At 38.6% G+C, this 26,079-nt stretch overlaps 2 protein-coding genes and 1 non-coding gene across 11 annotated transcripts; 1 reads left to right on the forward strand and 2 right to left on the reverse strand.

The window, feature by feature from the left end:
* Window positions 1–4,216: 4,216 nt before the first annotated feature.
* On the reverse strand, window positions 4,217–20,833 carry MYNN (myoneurin). Of its 3 annotated transcripts, XR_010664261.1 has the most exons (9): window positions 20,515–20,833; window positions 19,279–19,575; window positions 14,839–15,629; window positions 13,920–14,079; window positions 10,202–10,380; window positions 9,257–9,340; window positions 8,282–8,368; window positions 6,313–6,633; window positions 4,217–4,490 (listed from the first exon to the last, which is right to left on the reverse strand). XR_010664261.1 is itself a non-coding variant. In XM_065943444.1 (8 exons), the coding sequence occupies exons 2-8, from the start codon at window positions 19,542–19,544 to the stop codon at window positions 6,371–6,373; spliced, it is 1,830 nt and encodes a 609-aa protein (XP_065799516.1). In that variant the 5' UTR covers window positions 19,545–19,575; window positions 20,515–20,833; the 3' UTR covers window positions 4,217–6,370. The 3 variants fall into 3 exon arrangements, 2 of the variants coding, with proteins under 2 accessions (XP_065799516.1, XP_065799517.1); XM_065943444.1 differs by having other exon boundaries at window positions 4,217–6,633; XM_065943445.1 differs by lacking the exon at window positions 9,257–9,340 and having other exon boundaries at window positions 4,217–6,633.
* Window positions 20,532–25,984, forward strand: ACTRT3 (actin related protein T3). 7 transcript variants are annotated; one of them, XM_065943450.1, is made up of 4 exons: window positions 20,532–20,652; window positions 21,064–21,451; window positions 24,060–24,299; window positions 24,878–25,984. In XM_065943450.1, exons 2-4 carry the CDS (start codon window positions 21,444–21,446, stop codon window positions 25,794–25,796), a joined length of 1,167 nt encoding a protein of 388 aa, XP_065799522.1. In that variant the 5' UTR covers window positions 20,532–20,652; window positions 21,064–21,443; the 3' UTR covers window positions 25,797–25,984. The 7 variants fall into 7 exon arrangements, with proteins under 7 accessions (XP_065799522.1, XP_065799526.1, XP_065799523.1 ...); XM_065943454.1 differs by lacking the exon at window positions 21,064–21,451 and adding an exon at window positions 23,358–23,505 and having other exon boundaries at window positions 20,538–20,652; window positions 24,053–24,299; XM_065943451.1 differs by lacking the exon at window positions 20,532–20,652 and adding an exon at window positions 23,358–23,505 and having other exon boundaries at window positions 20,999–21,451; window positions 24,053–24,299.
* TRNAV-AAC (transfer RNA valine (anticodon AAC)) lies at window positions 22,269–22,341 on the reverse strand. Its single transcript has one exon. It is a non-coding gene; the product is annotated as a tRNA-Val (tRNA).
* Window positions 25,985–26,079: the final 95 nt, after the last annotated feature.

A 26,079-nucleotide genomic window follows, 5' to 3' on the forward strand; every position in this document is an offset into this window, starting at 1 on the left:
CCCTTTAGTTCTTCTTCACTTTCTGCCATAGGGTGGTGTCATCTGCGTATCTGAGGTTATTGATATTTCTCCCGGCAATCTTGATTCCAGCTTGTGCTTCCTCCAGCCCAGTTTTTCTCATGAGGCACTCTGCATATAAGTTAAAAAAGCAGGGTGACAATATACAGCCTTGATGTACTCCTTTTCCTATTTGGAACCAGTCTGTTGTTCCATGTCCAGTTCTAACTATTGCTTCCTGACCTGTATACAGGTGGAGTGCAATTCATTCATGTTGTTTAATGTAGCAGTAATCCATTCAGCTTTTGTTTTGAAATATTCCATAATACGCTGGGTAGTAGGGGTGTCAATAGGATTCTGAAAGAGATTCTCCCAGGCTAGGACACAGTCACATCAAAGTAAACCTTTGTGATGCAGTTTACTTTCCCAGGCTACTCTGTTCCTCTGTGCTATGAAGGGGACCCACAAGTTCCAATATTCTCCCAAGGGGAGACTCACAAGGTAGCTGAGTGGGAAGCAAATAGGTGAATGTGAAGAAAGTAGGCTTATCGGGAGCCTGCAGTGGGGTGTCATGTACTAAACCTGCAACCAAACAGGACTGTTTGAGGCATTTATGCAGAAGTCTCAGGGCTCTCTTTTTTAACATCCAAGAGAACTAAAGTGAAGCCAGGGCTGCCAAGAAGTACTGGGCTCTGACCAGGCTAAGAAAAAACCTGATCACATATTTTATGAGCTGCTACCTACTGCATCAGAGGCCAGCAGAATGTCCAGAAAATGGAAAAATAAGAACAGTGTCTTCCCTCATGCCCCTTGGTCATATAAGCCTCCTCTCCTCCACATAGGTGGACACCATTTTAGACAGAAGACAAAGGGTAGAGATAAGACAAGTTTTAAAATGTTTAAGCACTCCCTTAAGATATAATCTGTCTTCTTTATATCAGACTAGGTTTTTAATTTTTTCCAGACTTCCCACTGGGTGGGAGCTCAAGGGGACGAACATGTTAAGTTCTGTAGGAAAACTCTACTTCTTCTGCACATCTGAATTGTAATGAGTAAATCTGCAACCATATGCATGTCAAACATTTTCTTCCATTTCCTTCTTAGCAGTCATCCTTTAAGACTATGTGTAATAGAAGTCTATTATGTTACTATTACAGTGCTGCAGACTATTATGCTCATCACTTATCAGTGTTTCGAGTTTGAAAGCAATAAAGTGGTTTATACTTTTCAGGTATTTGATAAAATGATTGTTTGCTGTACTCTGCTTTTCAAACTCAGTAGTTTGAAGTCCTTACATCTACTCAAAGTGTATCCACCTGGCTTCTACCCACTGATATTCCTGCAGCTGCCTTTCTCAAAGGATCATCATGCTCCAGTTACCCAACCCAATGTTGTCTTTGACTGGAATCCTTTCTCTGTACTCTGTGATCAGTACAGAGCCACTTTCGTCTTCGTGAAATCTGTACCACCCTAGTTTTCTTCCTGTTATCAATTTCCATCTCCTGTTCTGTCTTTTGCTCATTCTTAAGAATGTATATTCCCCCATGATTCTGTCCTCATCTTTTGTTCTTCTATACCATCTCCCAGGGTTGCCTAAATCATTTCAGTCACAATAATTATTAGCCTTATGCTGTATCTGTATCTCTAGCTTTACCCTCAACTGGGTTTCAGTCCCCATTTCCAACCACCGCTAGACATTTTCACATAGGTGTCTCACCACCAATCAAATCCAGCAGATAAAAACTCTTCTCTTCCATAAACCTCCATCTTATCTCCCTATCATAATTAATAGCATTACCATCTACTCAATCACTAAGGATCAAAACTTAGGTTACTAAATTAGGGATGCAGGAAGAGAAACTGGTTCAAGCCTGCTTAAGAAAAGGGGGATTTATGGAATTTGCAAGTTCAATCCATGGCTGGGGAACTAAGATCCCACAAGCTGCGCAGCATAGCCAAGAAAAGAAAAGGGGGATTTACTGTAAGGATTTAATAGGCAAAAATCATGGGCACTCATGCACAAGGAAACGAAACATAGCTATGCCACCTCAAGTGCGACTGCAAGGTCCCAGGCCACTTTGGTTTCTCACAGGGTCATGGTCATTTGGTTCTGCCAACCTACTTCATCCCCTTGCTTTATTCTGTAGATCAGCTTTCTCTGCTTCTTCACCATTTCCTTTAGATTTTTGGCTTGCTTCACTGACTATGGACCAGATCTAAATGATCTTTTTTATGTACATGTAAACCAAGTGTCTGAAGTAGTTCGTTTGGGCTAAGAACTTCTTAGCCCAACTTCTTCCTGGTAAGGTGTTCTATCAGCTGTGATCACAAGCATGGAATCACAAGCATGTTACAAACGTGGCCATCTACTCCCTGCCCTTTAGCATTCAACTGTAGTTGAGGGTGTGAGATCCTGGAGTATAAACCCGGCTATCTAATCCCATTCTCCCAGCACAAGTGAAAGGCAGAGAAGGTGGTAGAGGTATAGTGCTAGATATGTTTAATGATTCCTATCTCTGCCAACACTTTTCAGATTTTCTCTCCATTCCCCTACCTCAGTCAGCTGTGAACAAATCCCTCCCAGTAGCTACCTCCTCCTGCCTGCCTATCCAGGAAAGCAACAGCTCTTTCTCTATCTATTCAACTTCCACTGACTGCTTGACATTTCCTTTCCTGCCTTCCTCTGTTGTAACACTTGGCATTCAGGCCTGTCTTTCCCATTTGACTGTAAACTTAAAAGAGGAAATCATCTTGTTCATCTTTATGGCTTTATGTAATTCTGATTTCAATAATTTTCTAGCATTTTAAGTAATAGCCAGATATTTTAATTCAAATACCTGATTCATATGCATGGTGTTTATTTCAGTATATACTTCTTGAAAATAAATACCCTATTTCTGAATGACTACTATGTTTACATGATAATTATCCAAATCCATTAAGCAAATACATCACATCTCTGCTGAATGAAGTGGGGTGGGGGTTGCAGAGGACAGGTTAAGTAAATCATATCACTGTCTCAAGAAATGCTCTGATAACTATCAATAATGCTCATAACTAATGAGTAAAAACATAGAATTTACAGAAGTGGCATTAAAATACAATTTATTTGGTGGTATTTCTAGCCAAATTCCAAAGATCCAAAATCTGAGTAAAAAGTGGAAAGTCATATTAAGAGCTTCATTTATCAAGAGACAATATAGGAACTTCCCTAGCAGTCCAGCAGTTAGGACTCCACACTTTGACTGCCGAGGACCCAGGTTCAATCCTTAGTCACAGAACTAAGATTTCCACAAGTTGAAGGGTGCAGCAAAAAAAAAAAAAAAAAGCACGATACTGCCTACATACCACATGTCAAGAGCCAAAAGGAAGAACACCAAGAAGTGTTTAGGATAATCATTTTCTATGCTTGGTATGCATTAAGACCACCTATGGAGCTTTTCTAGTATGTTCTGGAGACTGATTCAAAGGGCCCAAGGTGTGGTGGGGCTTGGACACCACTATTTATAAAATGTTTTTGCTGTGTATCAAATGTTAATCATGCTAGGATATTTTTAAAAATGAGTACATGTAGATTAATTGTCTTTATATAAGCACGTTTCAACTATCATTTGTACAATCTCTGTAGACATGAAACATACAGAACAGTGACAAATTACTGCTGCAACAGAACTGACAGGACCTTTTCTTCTGGAAAAAATAAAACGCTTTTCTAAAACCTGTCTATCAAAACCATTCTATGAAATGAAACATAAAACAAATACCAGCAAAAAATCCTTTATATATAATCTATGGTTTCTTTTTAAAAAGCCTAAAATCTAACAATACAGAAGGAATTATCTAATACAAATACAAAACAAAATTAATTTAGAAAATAATTTCTTAGTAAGATCTTCAGCATTCTAAAAACTTTCAAAAAACGTAGTAATACTTACATAATTTAGAAATAGACCTTTCCCCAAACACTGCACTGTAACAAATATATTTAAAGATGAACTTAACTGATAATTATGAGTGTTACAATGATAGCAGATACAACTAAAATATATGCATATGATAGTAATACAGCATTAGAAGAAGAATGACAAGACAAAAACTCAAGTCTTCAAACTTTCTTTACAAGTCATTCTGGAAGAGCGTCATGCCATGGCAATTTAAAATAAAATTATTTTAGCTAAGAAGCAGATAATGTGATGAAGAAAAACACAATAAATCAACCTTAGCCACTCCAATCCTTTAATCCTAAAAATAATAAATTGAAAGGCTAATTTATGTAAAGACAAAATACTAATTACCATCATGTTAAGAGGAAATCTGGTAACTACTACCCTTACAGAATTATGACATCACTGTAGCAGTTTTTAAAAAGAAATTTTGTTCATTAGATGCTTGGATTAATGAAGATGTGAATTAAATATAGCCTCTCCATTTCAGCAGACTTCTTAAAAAGGCTGTCTTAATTTTCTTTAATTTCTTCACATTCCAATAAATTCCTATTGAATTTAAGCCAGAATAGATTAGTTGAACATTTTTATAACTTTATAAATTGTATTTAAACCCTGTATATTAAATTAATACATATGAATAATTAAGATTTCTTAGATAAATTAAATATTAAGTTTGATGTACATTGTACAAAGGCAGTATTTCAAACTCTAAGTCAATCCCACTGGTGGCTATTGTGAAAATGCTGACTATGCTGTGAAATGGGATGATCTGTACAGTTTACAAGAATTTAGTTTTATTAAGTCTTCTGGTTGGTTCCTATGACTAGGACCCCAGAGAAAATACAATTAAAGAAATCAATACCAATAGAAAATACATTAATTTTACTACAGGTGTAGTTTAAAAGCAGAAAACAAATAAGCCATAACTAATGCATGGCAGAAATAGGAAATAAGGTCATCATGGTGTTTGATCAGCAGTATAGGAACAGACTTTGTGGAACTAAAAATTTAATGTCCAAAGACTAGGCAGTGAGATTAAATCAGTATGTGGGGAAAATGGAAGGGGCAAGTGGTAGTTAAGTATCAGAATAAATTTGAATTTTCTAAGTTCATTAGGAAGGAAAAGGACTACTGTGAAACTATAGCCACCACCAACTGTTATGGTTAATCTGTAAAAATTTCAAACTTGAAACTTATAAAAAACTCAAATATAAAATGTTTAATAAACTACCTTTCTGATAACGCAAATGTCTACTTATAACTGAAGTTAATTTTTTAACTATTTATGAATATAACGTACCAAATTCAGAAGTCAAGTGTTTTATACTATGCACTAAGTTTCTATTTAGAAAATTCTTTAAGATTTTATTTTTTAAAAAGTGCATAAGAGGTATAAGAGAAGCTTATCAAAAATTTTCAAAACTCAGTATATTTCCCTCATCTCCAATAATCTAGAAACTTATTAAAACAATCTGCATCAAATTTGAAACTGCTTTTAATAAGATAAAAACACCAAATAGCTATCTAAAATTCATTTTGAAAATGTAGTCTCAGATAATTCAAATAAAAAAAGTACTGACCACTGGTTTTCTCCAGAATTCTGAGTTCTACACAACAAAATTTATATCTAGTTTTCTAGTTTTTAAGAGAAGCACTTTTTGTTTCATTAGAAAAGTTACCTTCAGTGGATTAATAGTTACTTCAAAGTAACTAAAAGTTACTTCAGTGGAGAAATAACACAAATCTTATTCAGTACCTCAATTTGTCTAGTAGAAATATGAATTTCCCCCCCTCACAGTTTATATGTGAAAGTCTTCCCTTGTGGCTCAGCTAGTAAAGAATCCGCCTGCAATGTGGGAGACCTGGGTTCAATCTCTGGGCTGGGAAGATCCCCTGGAGAAGGGAAAGCAGTATTCTGGCCTGGAGAATTTGCCAAAGAGTCAGACATGACTGAGGGGCTTTCATAGTTTATATACTGGTCTATGGAGCTTGCTAACAGCACTGTCATGGGCTGATACTATTATGGATTCTGTTTAAATTTTGAGAAGAAAATAAACACATTCTACAGGTCAAAACTCAATCATAAACTGATAGATTTCACTTCAGTAAATGAAAGTCAATTCTGAAATGAAAAACAGAAATGGAATTAAGGCAACTCTAAAGCAAAGTTATACTTATTCACCCCAAACAGTGCTACTGCAGTATAATTCACTCCTTTAAAAGCTGTGTATAACCTAGACATAAAAGCCAAACATCAAAACAAGCACTGCAGCCATGACGCAGCAGCAGGTGCTTTTACTTCAGTGAATGAAAATAATGGTCACAACTCAAATGAATGGTCAGTTTAATGTGAATATGTGCACCTTACCAGAGATGTTTATGTTTACTACCAGAGACGTCTTAGCAATTCCATATTCCTCACAAAGTTAGTACAGCTGTTGTAAAAAAATCAACTGTGGTTCCGAATACCCGTTCACGGTCGACCTCAGCAATGTATCTGACGTAGGAGACTGGTTATCTGTGACAGGCAGGAGCAGGTGGTGGTCCTCAGTCCCAAGTGGAAGAGTTAGTGGTAAAGTCATATCAGAAGGTTTCACATCCAAAGTTTCTGACAGAGGACTTTTTTGTATGGAGTCTTGTTCACTCAAGGGATGATCTTCTATACTGGAATCTAGAATTTTATCTGCACCTGAAGGAGAAGGGAAAAAAATCACTATCTTTAAAAACAAAACAAAAACCCTGAGGAAGACTCATCTACTTACCATTCCCATTCTAACCCCACCTTTAGTCACACTGTTTCTCTTTTGCTGATTTGCCCTTCTCATTACCTGCACAAACCCATTATGGGCATCAAGACTAGGTTCATGCATCAACTCCATTATAAAAATGGACTTCATTGCTCCAGACCAGGGTAAGCTGTTTCTTAATCACTCATTTGTCAATACTTCATATACCACCTTGTGACACCTAGCTGTCTTATTGCTATGTAACATCCTACTTAGGTATGTCTTGAATGCTCAACAGACTATATATTCCTTAGAGCAAATGTCTAATTATACTTCTCTACTTCCAAGTACCTTCTAGTGCTACACAGGTAAGTACTCCTTTTAATTTACTGAATGTTATTAGTAATTCATATCATTCTGTGAGTTCAAGTTCAGAAGTATGGCACTTTCATTTATTTTCAAAAGAAATTCTGGATTACTCAAGGGATTAATTACCCTGATGACTAAAGACACACTTTTCTCTTCAAAATTTCCACTAGCTTTCCCATGCTCTTGTCACTCCAAAAGTACTAACATGATTTCAATCTCACTACCCTCATTAGACAAACTTGCATACTTTTGTAAAGTTATAACTCTATTTTTGCCAAACTGTTCTTCAGTTCAGCCAGTCAAGAATACAACCTGCAGTCTTGTTGCAGTGACTCTCTTCACAATGTTCTCTCTGCCTGGATGAACATTTCCTTTCCCATTTCCATCCTCCATGTTTCAGGTTCTCTAGAATTAAGCCTTCCCAATACTCATGTCAGAAAGACTTAATCTCTTCTTCAGTACTCTTATGTCTTTACCATATCCTACATTTTGTCTTGTAATCAGTTATTTATTTAGATTTCTGGTTTCCCACACTAGACTGTAAGCTCTTTGAGGACTAGGACTACACTTTCCTAGTATCTGAATGGTTATGTGTACTTTAGAGGTACTTAATAAATGCTCGTCGAATTTAGGACTCACTTAAGTTTTCAGACGTTACTACCTTAATCTTTATGATGTTTATGTTTACTACCAAAAACTTACTATCATCTCTACACAGTGAGGAAGACTAATTTTGTTTCTAGGCATAAAAGAATAGTAAGCACGTTGAAACTTTTTCAAGGATTCATTTTTAAGCAACAGACTAAAAATTCTGTAGTATGGTTTTCCACTTCACGTATTATGACAATTTGGACATATCAGTTTCCTTATTTACTCTCATACAATTTTTGGACTAGTGTTCATGATGCTCCTTTCTCTGCATAACTACAATAAACCCCAGGTAACCCAGACTCTAGTATGGGAAAGAGTGACATACAGTTGTTTATGTATTCTTTCATTCTTGAAATTGTTCATACATCAGGTTTTAAAGGAGAAAATATTTTAAAGCAATGTTTATTACAACGTCAATATGGAAAGAAACAGTGAACTCACCTACACATTACAAAGCTACCTTCCTCATATGGGTACAACTTGTTTTAAAAAATACATATCTAATTTAAACTGTTACAACGTGTATTTCAATATTTTAAGGAGTAGCACAAGTATGAGAGCTCCAGGTTTTTAAAAAACACAAACATTTACCAGAATGTACTTTTGTTTTGTGCTTCTTTAAATTTTTAATATCTGTGTAAGAATTTCCACATAATTCGCAGATAAATGGTCTTTCTCCTGAAAAATAAGTTAAAAAATCAAAGCCTCAGTATTCCAGAAACTGCTAAGGCAAAAATATCAATGTTCATGAACACAGTACTAACATTATTATATTACTTAAATTTAATTTCTTTCAAATTACCATTTTAATCTCTTGGCTCTAACATAGTGAAATAAAAACTTCCATACATAAGCACTCCTTTCCTTTATGCAAAGCTTCCCTATTTCAAGGAAAAAATCGAGCATTTTCACTAACAGAAACCTCAAACTAAAAAATTAACTCTATCAGACATTTAGTGAGTGCCAATTATATGCCAGACTCTGGCTAAGAGATGTAGCTGAAGGGAAAAAAACGCATAATTATGGTTTCTACTTTCAAGTAGCTTATAAATTAGAAAATCCTTTCTATTATGAGGAATAACTTTTAGAAAGATAAAGAACAGTACATTTTCAAAGTGGTCTTTTCCTTTGTTTTAAAAAACCCTGAACATTTAATATTTTCTTCATACTATCTATACACTACCTTTTAGAATTACCATGTCATTGTTGGAATATATCCCCAAAACTTGCATACTGAATATTGTTTCATAAGAAAATCTGATACTGTTTTAGTATTACCTATCCCTTTTCATTATTTGGCATATCTGTGCAATTGTATCCAAATCATTTAAAAACTACTGATTACCTGGAACATGTCTTAGAAAATCTACATAATTTTTGACCCAATTTAATCCATACTCCAAACAACAAAAAAATAAACAAATAAAAACTGATACTCATACATTAAAATATAGCTATAGCTAGAGTATGACTAGATACCATATAGTCCATAATGGTTAAAGTCAATGTTTACATAAAAAGAAATTAGAGAGAACAAAAAATAATACGTTCTCCCTAAACACAGACCTGTATGGGATCGAAAGTGTTTGTTGAGCTCTCCTGAGGAAATAAAACTTTTCCCACAAATACCACATATGTATGGTTTTTCACCTAGATGGAAAATAAAAGATAGCGAAGTGGTGTACTATACCAATATAATATTTATCAATTACAATAATCTATAGTAAGCTGTTTTCAAGTATTAAGACCTCTTTATATTGTATTTTAGAGGTATTTTCAGTGATCCAACTTAAATGAACATTACTAATTATTTTACACCGTTCATATAACCTGATACTTTTTCATATAATAAAACTTTCTCCAAATATCCTTCCAGTAGACTAAAAATGGGCAAGAAGTCTGATTTTTATAAAGTTAAAAACATGAAAATCCATCAATCCATATTTCAATTCTTGTTATCTACAAGATTATTAAAGGGGAATTAAAATCACTTAGGAAGATCTATTAAAAAATTACCCTACAAAAAAATGAAAATTTTTGAACAACAGATTTGCTTCAAAATTGATACTTTGGGTTTTAAGTATCTATTTAATTTACAAATCTTAGAATATTTGTAGAAAAAGTTCTAGGAAGTAACTAAATTGATGTTCTATCCAAACTCATCCCAACCCCTTAACTTTACAGCTTTATTCCAGGGAAATGAAGCTTCAAGAGGCTAAGGAATTTTTCTAACGCCATAAAAAATGTCTTAACTCAAACTTACATACTGTCAAAATTACTTAATTTTCATGTACATAAGTTACATGATAAAAAAGTTTTCACCCACTGTGTATTATTCTAGAAAATCAGTCTGTTTTTACATCTAATACTTATGTGAAAATCAGAAACATAAAAAGCTTCAAGAAGCACAAACACAGAAGCTTGTACCCTACTTTCTGTAAAGGCTTGATTTCCCTTCTTCTTTTATTACAACTGTCCTTGTTTTAGGCAATCTCTGTGTCACATCCTTACCTGTATGTTTCCGAGAATGAGTGATAAGAGAACTAGAGACAGCAAATGCCTTCCCACAGGTATCACACACATAAGGCTTTTCTCCTGTATGCCTTCGAACATGGTAGGTCAGTGTGCTGGCTTGGGCAAATCGCTGTCCACACCTATCACAGACATATGGCTTCTCTCCACTATGCTTCCTATTAGTAAATAATTACAGAGATATATGATGGCAAGTAAAACAACCTGAGGATCATGCCACATAGCAAACATTTTTGTACAATTTTTCATGCAGCATTTTGTTTCATTTCATCTGAACAGATCCAAAATATGTATTTTAAATCAACAGTTTCCCCTAGAAATAAACCCACGCACCTATGATCAATTAGTCTGTGACAAAGGAGGCAAGACTACACAATGTTGGAAAGACAGTCTCTTCAACAAATGGTGCTGGAAAACTGAACAGCGACGTTAAAAAAAAAGAAATGGATTAAAGACCTAAATGTGAGACCAGACACTATAAAATTCCTAGAGGAAAACACAGAACACTCTGACATAAATCTCAGCAATATCTTTTTCCATCTGCCTCCCAGAATAATGGAAACAAGCACAAAAATAAACAAATGGGACCCACTTAAATGTAAAACCTTTGGCACAGCAAAGGAAACAATAAACAGAACAAAAAGACAACCCACAGGTTGAGAGAAATGTTTGCAAATGATGTGACCAACAAGGGATTAGTCTCCAAACCAACAGCTCACATGATGCCTAACAGCATCAAAACAACCCAATCAACAAGTGGGCAGAAGACCTAAACAGACATCTCTCCAAAGACATACAGATGGCCAAGAAGCACATGAAAAGATGTTCAATATCACTAATTATTAGAGAAATGGAAATCAAAACTACGACATGAAAAGACCTATACAACATATCACATCACACCAGCCAGAATGTCATATCATCAAAAAATCCATAAACAAATGCTGAAGAGGGGGTGTGGAGAGAACAGTGCCTCCTGCACTGTTGGTGGCAATGTAAATTGGTATAGCCACTATGGAGAACAGTATGGAGGTTCCTTAAAAAACTACAAACATAGCTACCATGACCCTGCAAACCACTCCTGGGCATACATCCAGAGAAAAACAAGATCCAAAAGGATACATGGACCCCAATGTTCACTGCAGCACTGTTTACAATAGCCAAGACATGAAAGCAACCTAAATGTCCAGCTACAGAGGAATGGATAAAGATGGGATACTTTTATACAACAGAATATTACTCAGCCATCAAATAGAATGAAATAATGCCTTTTGCAGCAACAAGATTGGACCTAGAGACTTTCACACAGACTGAAGTCAGTCAGACAGAGAAGGAGAAATAAATGAAACCCCTTATATGTGGAATCTAAAAAGAAATGATATAAATGAACTCACATACAAAACAGAAAGAGGCTCAACACACTTAGAGAAAGAACTTATGGTCGCGTGGAGGGGGGTGGGGGGGAGGATGGGAAGGAATAGTTAGGGAGTTTGGGATGGGCACGTACACACTACTATACTGAAAATGGATAAACAAAAAGGACCTACTGTATAGTGCATGGAACTCTGCTCAATGTTACGTGGCAGCCTGGATGGGAGGGGAGTTTAGGGGAGAATGGATAGATGTATATGTATGGCTGAGTCTCTTCCCTGTTCACCTGAAACTATCACAGTATTGTTTATTGGCTCTATTCCAATACAAAATAAAAAGCTTAAAAAAATTTTAAAAATAAAATCAACAGTTTCAATGTATAATGTCGAGAATAAATGTTTCAGTTGTTATGAAAACATTAGTTCTGAGATTAGTTTCAAAGTTTTCCCATCGGCTATATGTGGTAGTCAAGTATGCCCAAATACTACAGGCAATTTTTGCTTGTCCATTCGCTTTCCCTAAACCTTCAGCACCCATCCTCACTCTCAGCTGATGTCCTTGCTTCCTGTTTTGCTAAGAAAAATTTTAGCAATCAAAAGAAAATTTCTACCACCACAAACCTCCACCTATAGGCATCTGTATCTACAGAGTTTGCTTTTCTTCACTCTAATACAAGAACGGTAGTTCTTCCTATTTGTTTACTTGAGACACTATCCCCCTTGCCTACTCCAGGTTCAATTCTGAAATTGCTTCCATCCTGTATCATCAATTCCCCTCCCCCTCTGGATTATAGAATACAAATATGCTGATACATCTCCCATCTTAAAAAAAAAACCAACAAAAAAGACCCTGACCCTACTTGTTCCTCTATTTTTCTCCTCTCCTTTTAGTAAGATCCTGAGTCTCCAGGAATTCTACTTTCATTTCTTCCCCACTAGTCTCTGCTAACACTGCTTTCCTCAAAACCACTGCTAACCTTTTACTTTGCCAAATCCAATAGTCAATTCTCAGTCCTCATCTCCCTATCATCAAAATTTGACACAAAGACGGCTCCCTTCTGAAATCATTTCCTCCACCTGGATTCCAAGACTGCCCAACGTTCCTGTTTGCCCCTATTTTTGCTGTTCCTTCCTAGTCACTTTAGCTGGTTCTTGCCTATCTCTCAGAACTCAAAGTTAGTGTGCCTCACGACTCCATCCTTTGATCTCTTTTCTGTCCATCTTCATTCTCCTGCTGATCTCATCTCTAACATTATGACTTTAAATACTACCTACATGCCAATGACTCCAAATTTATGCTGCTGCTGCTGCGTCATTTCAGTCATGTCCGACTCTGTGCGACTCCATAGACGGCAGCCCACCAGGATCCTCTGTCCCTGGGATTCTCCAGGCAAGAATACTGGAGTGGGTTGCCATTTCCTTCTCCAATGCATGAAAGTGAAAAGTGAAAGTGAAGTCACTCAGTCGTGCCTGACTCTTCGAAACCCCATGGACCGTAGCCTACTAGGCTCCTCTGTCCATGGGATTTTCCAGGCAAAAGTACTGTAGTGGGTTGCCATCTCCTTCTCCACCGAATTTATGTCTTCAGCTCAAACCAGTCCCCTGACTTCCAGACTGAACCATCTCTTACACATTTCCATTCAGGTATCTAACAGTCATCTCAAATTTAACATGATCAAAATTCTACTCCCAAACTCAAACATTCCTACTTAAACTGCTCTATCCACAAATTCCCATTTCAGTTAATGGTAATTCCATCTTTTCATATGATAAAGCTCAAAACCTACATATCGTTCTTAATTCTACTCTCTTTTATACCCCACATCCAAATGTGCAGAGAATTCTGTTTGCTATACCTTTAAAGTACATGCAGAATCTGACTACCACTTATATCTCCCACTACTACCTTGCTGACCTGAACCATCATCCCTCTCACTCGGGTTTTATCTATAGCTTCCTAACTGGTAACTTTGCTTCCCTCTTGCAATCCTACAATCTTTTGCTAACAAAGCATCCATAGTGATCTTATAATGCAAGTAAGTTCACATCACTCATTTCTCATTCTCAAACATAAAAGCTTCATAATGGCCTACAAAACCTTTACCTTCTCAACACCTTAACACCATTCAGACCTTATTTCTCTCCCTTACTTATTCCCCTTCAGGCATTATGGCTCCCTTCTGGTTCCTTCACTGTGCTAATAATATTGTGTGATGGTACTACAATTAGAACTCTACTGTCCTGAATTCTCATATAATAGTCTATTTAAGGCTACAGTGAATGACAGACTTAAAGATCAAATGTCTTTTTTTTGCTTTTATTTTTACCTTGCATGAATCTTGAGATTGCTAGAAGTTGCAAATTGTAAATTGCATACATCGCATTTATAGGGTTTTTCCTCACCATGATGCATCCGACTATGGAAGACTAGCTGGCATTTCTGAGCAAATCCTTTATCACACAATTCACATTTGTATGGCTTCTCACCTAAAAGAAAAGTAAGCAAAATTTACATTTAGAAGGAAATATTGTTTTAGTTGCTTAAGTCATACAAGCTTTCAAAAGAGTTCAACAGTATTAGTTTCAGTATTCAGAAAATATTATCTGCTAGAAGTAAAAAAACATATAGGATCTTTTTCCAGATTGATTATTGAAAACACCAATAGAGTTAAAAGAAATTAGTGTTTCTTATTTCACAACAGTGAAAGGTGATGAGAGAAATATATAATGCTTCTGAAAAGTACAAATCTAGTATACCAATAAAAGTTGAAGGAGGAATGTACATATAACTTACATTCAGAAGTTGACAAAGTCTAAGGAAGCAGGTAGTGAGATATCTTGGCAAAATCTGAGAATCAGCCTGAGTTGTAATTACTTTTTCTCTTTATCAGTTTTAATATACTGTCTGTTAAACAGTTAGCAAGCTAGAACTAAGTTTATGCTTATTTTAACTGTGAGGAAAAATGGTTTAGAGTTCACGCACTGGGACTTCAGAGTACCAATTACAACAAAACAAAGAGCCATTAAATATTTGGTCACGATTACAAAGGTATTTTCTTTTCTTTTTTTTTTTTTGACTCAGCCCTCCCGCCCCTACAAAGATATTTTCAAGTCTAACATGCTCAGTATTTTTACAAATTTAAGTGTATACTAAATTTTAGACATATATAGTCAACACTATATATTAATGCCTATAAAAACACTTCAGCCACAATATAAAGACAACTATACTTCCCACAGTCTTACCTGTATGAGTTCTTACATGAGTTTTCAGCTGGTTACACTGGGTAAATGCCTTTCCACACAAGTGGCAGACATAAGGTTTGACTCCTTTATGTATTCTCATGTGCCTTCTCAAGCTGCTGGCTTCTGAGAACACTTTCCCACATGTGTTACACATTGGTTTGGCCTTGGAATACCTCTGATCCAGCTCTTCCCCAGAGCTTTCCAGTTCATAAGAGTTCTTGACACTGGCTATATTAGACATAGAGTGTTCTTTCAGAGCACAGTTTGGCTGTGATTTTCCACGTTTCCGTTTCACTGTAACAGTCTGCACAATATCTTGTGCTGGGAAAGTATTTTCCACAACTGATGTCAACTCAAGTTCTGAATTACTTCTTTGTGCAACTTGTTCTATTATAGGTGTGGACAACTTATTTGCATCGAGAAATAATTCAACAGACGCATTCTCTAAAATGTCACTGGGATATTGCACCGTTTTATTCTGCCCTGTTTTCTGGGAATTGAAGGCCTTCTTCTTCTTTTTAGTTTGAGATGACTTCTTTGCTAAAGCTCCTTGTTTAGGATTTGCCTGAACTAAATCTGTAGACACTTCTGATTTCTCCCGACTGTTATAATCTCGCAGGGTCAGGAGACAAGTCTGTTGATTCAATTCAATGTTTCCAGTAATACTAGATATCTCTGTAGAAGAGGGATTAGCAATAAAAGCAAAATCTTCCATCTTTATTTTACATTTAGTGACCACCTCTTCCACTTTGAGATAGTCAGCAGCCTGATGAATTTCTTTAACATTCCAACTGTAAGGAAACAAGGCTAAATGACAATATTCTGATCAAAGAAAAAACGTTTTTGAAACACAACTACACAAATATTTCTGTCTTTTAAAGACCTAATGAAGTAGAATGATGAAAAATGATTAACAGAACAAATTTATTCACTCAGAATGTTTAGGAAAAAATATTCAGTTTTACAGAATTTGAAAAGATAAAAAGTAATGGATCATTCATATGTACAACCATGGAAAAACAAAATGTTAATATCTCTACTTGTTAAAAAAACACTTGGAACACACAAAAATAGTTGGTGGCAACCTACTGCCTCCTCCCATTTATCCTGAGGCCTCTTCAGATAGCAACCAACTTTTATTTGTAATTAAGAAGGGTCTTGAAAAACTATTATCTTCCTCTGCTCCCCTATGAGGAACTTGAACAGTATTTCTTGAAACTTCCTGTGCATTTCAATTACCCAGGGATTTGTTAAATGTAGATTCAGATTCAGTAGGTCTGTTTTGGGGCCCAAGCATCTGCATTTCTAACACACTCCCTGGTGATCCCAATGCTGCTGGTCCATGGATCACAGCTGAAGGAACAAGGTTTTAGAAAGCACTAAGTTCTCTAGAAACCTTGTGTTTGATATTCAACACAAATTAGCTGGAGAACTTGTCAGAGTTATGTAGAAAAATTTAACGTTCAATTTGAATGTTCAACATGCAAATCAATATTTACTGAGCATCTACCATGTGTGGTACTCAGAGGGATATTAAGACATATCAAATAGTCTCCGCCCTACAGAAGTTTAAAATGCAGGGGAAGGCTGGTTGTTCAATTACGTTAGCAATGGCTCTGGACTACTAGCTGACTTAATTAGGGTAAGTCAGCATCTTTGGGGGCTTCAATTTTCTTAGTTGTAAAGTCAGAAAGCTGAGTTGGTATTAATACCAAAACCACACCCTTTTAATTATTTGAGAATGAATATATACTTACACACATATAAATATACCCTCTACTAACCTTCCTATTCGTCATTTTCCCCCAGATAAAAATTTTTTCAGAAAAAATTAAATAGATTTATAGACTAGTCTGGAAACCTAATCACCAGTTTTAGTGAACATTTTATTCTGGGAAAATCCATCCCAAATTCCTAAATATACTACAAACAAACTTTTCAACAATCATCTGTTTGCAAACTGACTTCCTTAGCTAAGAATACATTACTTACTCTATTCTTATGGCCTTTGGCTATAATTTTGGAACAAATAAGGAATGATCCTTGTAATCAAGTTAACTTTCTGTTTGCAAAGGTACAGTATGAATGCCTCCCAAATAAATACAATCTTATTAGTCTTCCATATGAATTTCTTTGCATGTATATACCACTTAGTCTGTAAAAACATTGTTTCTTAAGCATTTTTTTATTGATTTTTGTTACAGTCTACTATTAAATTACAATAAGTGAGAGACACTATTAGAATGAAACCCAAATTTATTCTATCACTTATTATACCAAGGTCTCAAATTACAATTGTTCTTAGTAAATGAACCACAATACTAGGTCAGATAACCTTTAAGACCACTACAAACTAGAACTGAATCACACACGAATTGTTCAGAACTGAAACTGTAATTCATACAAATTATTTACCTATTTCATTGAGAGCCTATAAGCTCAGTTATAGGTAAGAAAATCAACCAGCATTTGTTTATGCCAGTAACTGGTTTGCTTTTGTTTATAAGCATGAAGTTAAAAGTGTTTGCAAACTTGCTTTCACTTTTTGAACAGTCACTGAAAGTCATTTAATTACCTATGCCAGATATATGGCTAACTGCTTTATATGAGTAATTGTAACCGCCATTTTACATACAAAGGATCAGAGGTTCAAAGAAGTAACTCGTCCAAGATCACAGAGCATTAGAACTAAGATCTGAGCAAGGAAACTAGCTCCTGAGTCCACTTAATTCTTTATTATTCTGTTTTCTTAATAAGTTGTACAGACTTTCTATTTTTGGTATACATCTTCTCTTACATTTATGGCTGGGCTCAAACAATTAACTCCCCAGCTTTCCAGGAAAGATGTGTATCAAAAAAGACTGAACCAAACATCTGGCTCGTCTTCACACCGGTCCTCTGAATGAAGGCTCAAAGTAAGCTGCCCTTCAGTGTGTGCAAATCAATTCAAGATTTTTCTGGCAAAGTTAACTGAGAAAGGGAAATCACTAAATTAAAGATCAACCAAAATTCACTGGTTTTGTGATTGTTTATTTTATCTTACACCTCCTAAGTTTTTAGAACAAAGGCACTGTACAGCCAAATATTCAGGAAACTTAAATAATATCATGTGACATTTATCTGTGACACTGATGTTCCTTTAAGCAACTTATACAGAACTGACACAAAAATTTCATTACATCAAAATTTAAAAGTAATTCCAAACAGCATGAATGTTTCCTTTTTAATAGGATTAAGGAAAATCCTGACTCCAGCTTTTCAGAGAAATATATTTTCATGATAAGCTGCAATGTAAAGAGAGGGAAGGATTTTGTTTAATGTGTACACGTATGTATCTATAGAGATCATTTGGAAAACAAGGAAAGAATATTTATCAGTGTTAAGAGTGATTATCCGTGGGTGGCAGAATTTCAGATGTTTCCTTTTTTGTTTTTTTTCCTTAATTTTTCTCCAATAAATGTGGATTCAAAGGATTTGGAGAGTAGAATAGAAAAGAAATGAAGGAAGGAAACTAATGTTCACTAGGAGATAGTAAATCCTAAATCTTCACAGTAACAACCCATGTAGTTATTATCATCTCATTTTTTCATATGGAGAAACTGAGGCCTAGAGAGGATGTATATTGATCCAAGAAACATAGAGACTGACAGGCAAGATCGTGCTATGTCAGATGGTGACCTATTCATGTTTACACTTTCAAAAAAGCTGGAGAATAGAAGGCAGGAGTAATTTCATGGGTTTCTCTTTCCTTTTATCCCCATCGCCTTTCTCTCAAACAACGAGTAAACATATTAGTATTAACTACACAGTTCATCAAAATGAAAGACAAAATGCCTGCCTTATCAGGTTCTTCAGAACCTACGTCTTTTCAGTGCAGTGACAGCATTCAACATCTCAGAGAAGCATTCTAGCTGACTTAAGCATTGAATTTTTCTGAATCAAGATCAGGAAGAGGTCCTGCATGTTGCTATTTATGGCTAGAAAAGGGGGCACTTTAAAACCAACAGATTCTTTCTTCTTTCTCCACCTATACCTCCCACCCAAACATCTTATGAAGTAGGGGATGAAGAAGAGTGAGTAGACCAGAGGGAACCTACAGGTCAAAAAGCAAGGGGAAACTGGAATTTAATGAAAATTCATTGTATTTCTATTTCGATCTTTAAGTTTCCATTCCTCAAAACACACACTTTGTTTCAGTAGATAAGTCAAATATGTCAAAAACCATGCTGTATTCCTACGAACATCTGTACTTTTTGTGCCTATGAAATGTAGTCTGTTTACTGCAAACCAGTGATATTGACCTCTTTATTAAAAAAAAAACACTGGGCACATCTGTATTTGAAGACTGAGAGTTCAGGTATTGAATGGGAAAATACTAATCTGCTTTAGCTCAAGACTACTGACCAGCTTTTGTAAGTGAAAATAACATATATACCTTACCTGTCAAGATTCAAAGTTCCTGTGTATATAAACTCCAACAGTTTCTGAAATCCATCAGCCTTCACCTGACTCTGATCAAGAAAGACATTGTTCTCAGAAGTGCTCCTGTAGATTGCACCAAAATATTCACTAAACGAGGCAAGCACATTCCTGTGAGCTTTAAACTGGAATTCCCCAATCACTATGGTGCAGTCACAAAGAAAACCTGCTTCCCGTTGTTTGTTCAGTCTCTCTAAAAGGTGCTCACAGTGGTGCGAATACTGCATTTTGATATCGGAATCGAATTCTATCCTTGTTCTAAAAAAACAAGAGAGAGAGTAAATCAGTACCACTATGTTTTCATCAAACTTTTCTCCCAAGCCATTGGTGAATAAAGAGACATAGAATCCAAACAAGAACAAAGCCTGTTCTCATTTTACGCCCCCAGAAAATTCTTATCAAGCAAATACGGATAAAAATGCCGAAGGGATAAAAAGCCATCCTAGTTTCTATTTCATCTTGGTCAACTAACACAATCCTTTGGACACGTCAACAAATGACGATGTGTGAAAACATTTCCACAAAGTGAAAAAAAAAAGCACCGCAAAATTTCACACTTCTACATCGCAAAGAGTCGGACACGACTGAGCGACTGAACTGAACATCAGTTGAACCTTCACAGTTTCAAGCTCAGTAGGCACACGTAAATTACGAAAAAAAAAAAAATTAACAAACCATTAAGAAATGATTCCTTGGGACAAATGGTCAAAGGACATGGTACGAGTTCTTTAAAATTTTTCTCAACTGCTTCTCTGCCTTTCGATTAAGTGTAAAATTGCTCTCAAATCTTCGAAACCCGTTAACTTCCGCAGAGCATACAGTGGCTTAAACGCAAGGCGGGTGCCGAAGGGGGCGGAGAACCAGCAGGGCCAAGAGTTGTCAAAGATCTGGTCACCCGCCCCGAGGAGGCCACGCTCCTTCCTACCACCACCTCCGTCTACTCGAGGCCGCAAGGAGAGTGACAGTAAAAGCCGGTCTCTCCCGACTTCCGCCTTCCTGCCCTTCGCCCAGCTCCCACTCCCCCAATTCCCACGGCAGAGGCTGTGGCCAAGGCCAACACCGGGGCTGCCTCGCCCTAGCTTTCCACCCTAACATCTTCACACCGGCCTGAATGCGAACTCCACGGAGCCTGCCCTCCAATGCCCCAAGGTCTGGAGAGAGCGGGAATAGCGGCCTGGGGGCAAAGACAGAACTCACCTATAGAAACCCGAGGGGGAACAGTTTCTTCACTCTCTCTCCGCCATCTTGGAAATACGTCACCACGCCACGCTCCGCCTTTCCCTGTTTCCTCCACGGTGACGTCACATCCGATCCCGCGCGTTCCGCGGCTACGCGGTAGGCTCTAGGACCCTGGAGGTCCAACAGCAGCCTGAGGGCAGCATGCTGGTGCATAGAGAACTCGCTCCTTAGCCTGCCAGGAGCACCCGGAAACCGGGAGCGTCTCGGCTAGGAGACTAAGGGCTTGCTTACGGAGCCACGACTGTCGTCCTCACCGTGAGCATTCTAGACAGTCAGCATCTCGCGCTCCGCCTGCGTTTTGCGCGGAGGCTGAGCCGCGCTGCCTTGCGGCCTCTTTCCAGGAACCAAATTGTGCATTGTATGCTGGGGCTTGTAGTTAGTTGCTCGTCTTCTCCCATTATCCTCCACTTCCGTGAGGCCCCACGAGTGGGAACAGCTGCTTTGTGTACTCTGGCTCTGGGCCATGGGAATTTTGGAGCTGAGACTGATCACCCCTTTTTATTTTAGGTACTACCAGAAAGCTCTTGAGAAACTATGAGTCTTGTTTGCATCAGCCAACTGGAGCCCAGTATCCAGGATACCCTTACCTGGTGATAGCAGTCTGAGATGCAAGAAAGCGGCGCAAAGCTGTAGGGCACACTGGGCATGCGCTTGGGGAAAAGTGGGCTTTATACCGGAAAAGGTTCTGCTGTGGACTAGAAAGCATTTAATACAATTTTTTGCATTCTATGCAGATTTTGTACAGTGAGGGAAGCTTGGCGGGCTACATGCGGTCCATGGGGTCGGAAAGAGTCAGACAGGACTGAGCACGCAGTCAACGACAGTGAGGGAAAGGCGTGCTAGTTAGCTCCGTGATTTAAAAAGACGTACAAGGGGTACGTGCTCATATGTTAGGGTGAGTAATTTTATGCGGACATCAAAAATCTAAGAAAACCAAAACTTCGGCTTTTTTTTTTTTTTTTTTACTTGTTAAGAGTTGTGTCAGGACCGTGGGAAATTTACTCACGACTTTATTTTAAAGAACATTGTAAACTTGAATTCTTTTTTTCCTCGAGATTTTTTTTTACAACCATATTTTGTTTGCTGTCTGTAAATTCTTTCTTCTCGGTTAGAACCATGTTTATGGGGGGGTGGGGGTGGGGAGCCCCATAACCGTTAGGTTTATAAGGGGAAAAAACGAGTCTGGTTCTTTCTTGATTTCGTCTTCTCTTTGAGTATAATTTTCTGATTACATTTATTTTTGTCGGAATCCTTTTCGGTAATTTATTAATTGAGGGATAGCTGTGAGTCTCTAGTAGGTGTCAAACAGATACGAAGTATATGAAAGAGCGCAAAACATGGTCTCTGGCGTTTAGAAAAATCAACAATCTCAATGGGAAAACTAATGGAAAACCGAATGACTTGTAATACAAAGAGTGCCGAGGTGACAGGGCTTACCAGTTTTTACCCTGCGTTTAATTACGCTTGGTAGGCTGTACATTATTTTTTCAGTATCAGGTTGTGAGTTGAATTTAAAAACAATTGTTTAAAGTCTGGAACACTTCTTCCACGTGCAAGCCATTAATAAGAATATTTGTTTAATAACATCCACGTTAAAAGTCCAAATTCCCAAGGTACTGCAAATTATTGTCAGAATTTTACTTTTTAAAAGGGTAAGAAGGAGGATCACAGGATCCTTTTGCTCCTGTTCAAAAGGGAAAGGAAATGAGAGCTGTTTCCGCCCGGTTTCGAACCGGGGACCTTTCGCGTGTTAGGCGAACGTGATAACCACTACACTACGGAAACCCGCTTGGAGACTGGGGTTGAGAAACTCCCTCATACGTCTCCATAGTTCTGTTGTGGCATGCAGTTCAGAAAGTTAGCCTAACTTTTAACAAAAGAACAAAGAAACCCCAACGGGAAATGACCATATGTCCAGTTAAACAGTGCTACCATTTCAAAAGTTGGAATTTACGTACATTGTTTTCAAAGCCCCTGGTTAGAAACTGGGCACCCGTTAGTTGGCCCTTCTTTGAAGTTTACTTTTTTCTACGGAAAAGAAGTATATTGGCTTCTTTGTTGCTGAGTGTCTCGGGTGTGTTTCGGGGCTTTGGCTAGCTAGAAAGAGGTGACTGCGCTGGGATCCTGGAGTCCTCGCTCACGCAGGGGCGGAGGGGTGGACGGGCGGCGGGGCGGCGGGGCGGCGGGGCGGCGGGGCGGCGGGGCGGCGGGGCGGCGGGGCGGGGGCGCGGAGGGGCGGAGGGGCGGGGGGGGGGGCGCGGAGGAAGGGCACCAAACTCCCCAGCCGTGATCTTGTTTCTAAGAGAGAAAGCGACGCTTTCAGCCTCTCGTGGAAGGACGTGTAGTTTAGTTTTGAATTTCCTACCTTGCTTCTGTACTAGTTTTAGACAGTACTTAGTCTTAAAATCTTCTATAGGGTGTGCAAAATTCAGGGTTTTTTTTTTTAATTAGACATCAAGATGCACTTTTTATCACGCAGCGTGCATAAATTTTCTAAGCCTGAATTTCTTGTGACTTAAGTAATATCGTTTACCCTGGAAAGAGGCAGATACACCCTGATGCCTAAAAAATCAATAATTTTTCGGGAATGAGAGTGAGCTTTCGAGGAGTAATCTAATGGGATTGCTAAAAAAATTTTTAAAGTGAGATGCTACTATTTCGGTTTTGAGTACACTTTGTTTAGAAACCACGGGGAAAGAAAGTATTGCCGATTATATATAGATATAATAATAATAATAATATGTTAAACCCACTTTAAATGCTGGCACTTTCCCCCTTTCTCCTTTTAAAAATTGACAAAGTTCTTTCAAGAAGTTCAGAGGTGTGGACCGTGCCCCGCCTTCTACACTTTCACCGTTCAAATCTCTGCACCTTTTATCGATTTCAAGAGCGCCTCTGAGAACTTCCTGCAGGACCCTGGACAGACATCTATTAACCAGAATGTAGATGGTAAAGAGTCGGCCTGCAGTGCGGGAAACCCCAGTTCGATCCCTGGGTCGGGAAGATCCCCTGGAGAAGGAAATGGCAACCCACTCCAGTCTCCTTGCCTGGAAAATTCCATGGATGAAGGAGCCTTACAGTCCATGGCGTCGCAAAGAGTCGGACACGACTGAGCGACTTCATTTTAATGACGTTGAGAAATAAAAGGTTTTACAGCTCATGGAGATATTAGAGACAGCCTTTTGTGAAGCCTTTTTTATTAAGCTTTTGGGGGAAGAAAGGCAGGTTTTCCTGATATTGGTATCCCTGGGTTCCAAGGGGGTGAGGAGTGGTCCAGGGCGAGTGAGACGCAATTGTAGGTGGCACTTTAGGGCGCACCTTGCATCCATCGAGTCCTCTGCCTGGAGCTCTCTCGCCCCCCAACCCCTCCCCGGCTCCCCGCTGCCCCTCCTCTAGCCAGCCCCGCTCAGTCCCGGCGGGGCGGTGCCAGGGCCACTATGACGCGGGGTTCCAGGACCTAAGACCCCGCACATCACTTTCCGCGCACCCCGCGCAGCCCGCAGCCAGGGCAGTCTAAGCAGCCGGGAGACAGGAGGCGGCGGCGGCATGAGCTACTACCAGCTACCAGTGGTGATCGACAACGGCTCAGGAGTGATCAAGGCGGGCCTGGCCGGGTCCCGGGAGCCTCAGTTTGTCTACCCGGACATTGTGGGCCGCGCCAAAGGCCTGACGGGCGTCGAGGGCGCGCAGGAAGTGTGCGTGGGAGACCAAGCGGAGCAGCGGAGAAACTCGCTTTCCATCAGGTACCGCCTTCTCCCGGCGGGCAGGACCCGGTGGTGGGGAAGGCGGGAGAACCCAGAGGAGGGGCCGAGGCTAGAGAAAGGATAAAACGCGAGTAACGAGAGTCTCTGCCAGGCGGCGTTGTTACAAACGCTTGAGCACAAATCTCTGAGGGTACCACATACCTACAGAGTGAACATTACTTGCTCTTTGTATCCGAATATATTCAAACGTATAAACACTGTCATTCATAAAATACAAGTTCATTTAGAAATGTTAATTCCTGGTACCTTTGTCATTTGGGCTATTTGTTTTCAACTAACTGATATGAAAACTGTACTATTATGTGAAGATCTCCCTATTTTCTTTTTAATTAAAAAGGGTATTCCAAAGGGGCAGAGAAGATGGAAATCAACAAAAAAAAAAATTCAGAGGAAGGTAGCTAGGTTATCTTCTGCTGGCAGTTACCATCTCTAGAGGCGCTGGCAGTCACCGCCCATAAAGGGATACTGGTAATAAATATGAGGATTAACCCAGTTTTGAAGAGAGTAAAAATTGGAAAAATTTAAAGCTTCCATTTATCTTATTGCTCTTCTTACAGCTACCCAGTGGAACGTGGTCTCATTACTTCATGGGGGGACATGGAGATCATGTGGAAGCATATCTATGATGATAACCTCAGGCTAAAGCCCTGTGATGGCCCAGTCTTGATTACAGAGTCAGCACTGAACCCACTGGCCAACCGGCAACGGGTCACAGAGGTGTTTTTTGAGCATCTGGAGGTTCCTGCCTTCTTTATGTCCATCCAGGGGGTGCTAGCTCTCTTTGCTGCTGGCTTCACAACTGGCTTTGTGCTGAATTCAGGTGCTGGGGTTACCCAGTGTGTACCCATCTTTGAGGGTTACTGTCTGCCTCATGGTGTCCAGCAGCTAGATCTGGCAGGTCTTGACCTCACCAACTACCTTGTGATGCTGCTGAAGGAGAATGGCATCATGCTGCTTCGTGCTTCAGACAGAAAGATTGTCACGGACATTAAGGAAACCTATTGCTATGTGGCAATGAACTTTGAAGAAGAAAAGGCCAAGAAATCTGACTGTATAGAGAAGATTTACCAACTACCTGATGGGAAGAGGTTCAAGCTCCATAGCCAGCTCTTTCATTGTCCAGAGGCCCTCTTTTCTCCAAGTCTCATGCACCTTGAGACCCCTGGCATTGATAAGATGTGCTTCAGCAGCATAATGAAATGCGATGCAGATCTGAGGAATGCTTTTTTCTCCAATATTATCCTTGCTGGGGGATCAACCTCTTTCCCTGGTTTAGATAAACGTCTAGTTAGGGATATAGCAAAGATGGTACCTGCCAACACCCCTGTGCAGGTTATTGCTCCCCCAGAAAGGAAAATATCAGTGTGGATGGGAGGCTCTATTCTTGCATCCCTGTCTGCCTTCCAGGACATGTGGATCACTGCTGCAGAATATAAAGAAGTTGGACCCAATATAGTACACCAGAGATGCTTCTGACTACAGATAACATGGTTAGGAGAAAATGTTTTGAGTATATGTGGCAGAAATCTTTGGATATTATATGTTTCTGGGAAGACAGAAAATATTTCAATTATTGGAATGTCTATGTCTCTCTTGCATTTCTATAATGGAAATAATGGAGAAGCAGTCAAATAATAGATGCTTACTGAGTTGAACCAAATTAAATGCTCATACTAAGTTACCTCAGTTGTGTCTTCACTCTTCGTGACCCGATAGATTGTAGCCCATCAGGCTCCTCTGTCCATGGAATTCTCCAGGC

The sequence above is a fragment of the Muntiacus reevesi genome, chromosome 8 (assembly GCF_963930625.1).
Source record: "Muntiacus reevesi chromosome 8, mMunRee1.1, whole genome shotgun sequence".
NCBI lineage: Eukaryota > Metazoa > Chordata > Mammalia > Artiodactyla > Cervidae > Muntiacus > Muntiacus reevesi.

Coding starts and splice junctions, on each gene's coding strand:
- ACTRT3 (XM_065943450.1), top strand. Junction 24,300..24,877: donor AGAAACTCGCTTTCCATCAG/GTACCGCCTTCT, acceptor CTCTTCTTACAG/CTACCCAGTGGAACGTGGTC.
- MYNN (XM_065943444.1), bottom strand. CDS start 19,544: ATGCAGTATTCGCACCACTGTGAGCACCTTTTAGAGAGACTGAACAAA. Junction 14,080..14,838: donor TCATGTAAGAACTCATACAG/GTAAGACTGTGG, acceptor CTTTTCTTTTAG/GTGAGAAGCCATACAAATGT. Junction 10,381..13,919: donor AATCTCAAGATTCATGCAAG/GTAAAAATAAAA, acceptor ATTTACTAATAG/GAAGCATAGTGGAGAGAAGC.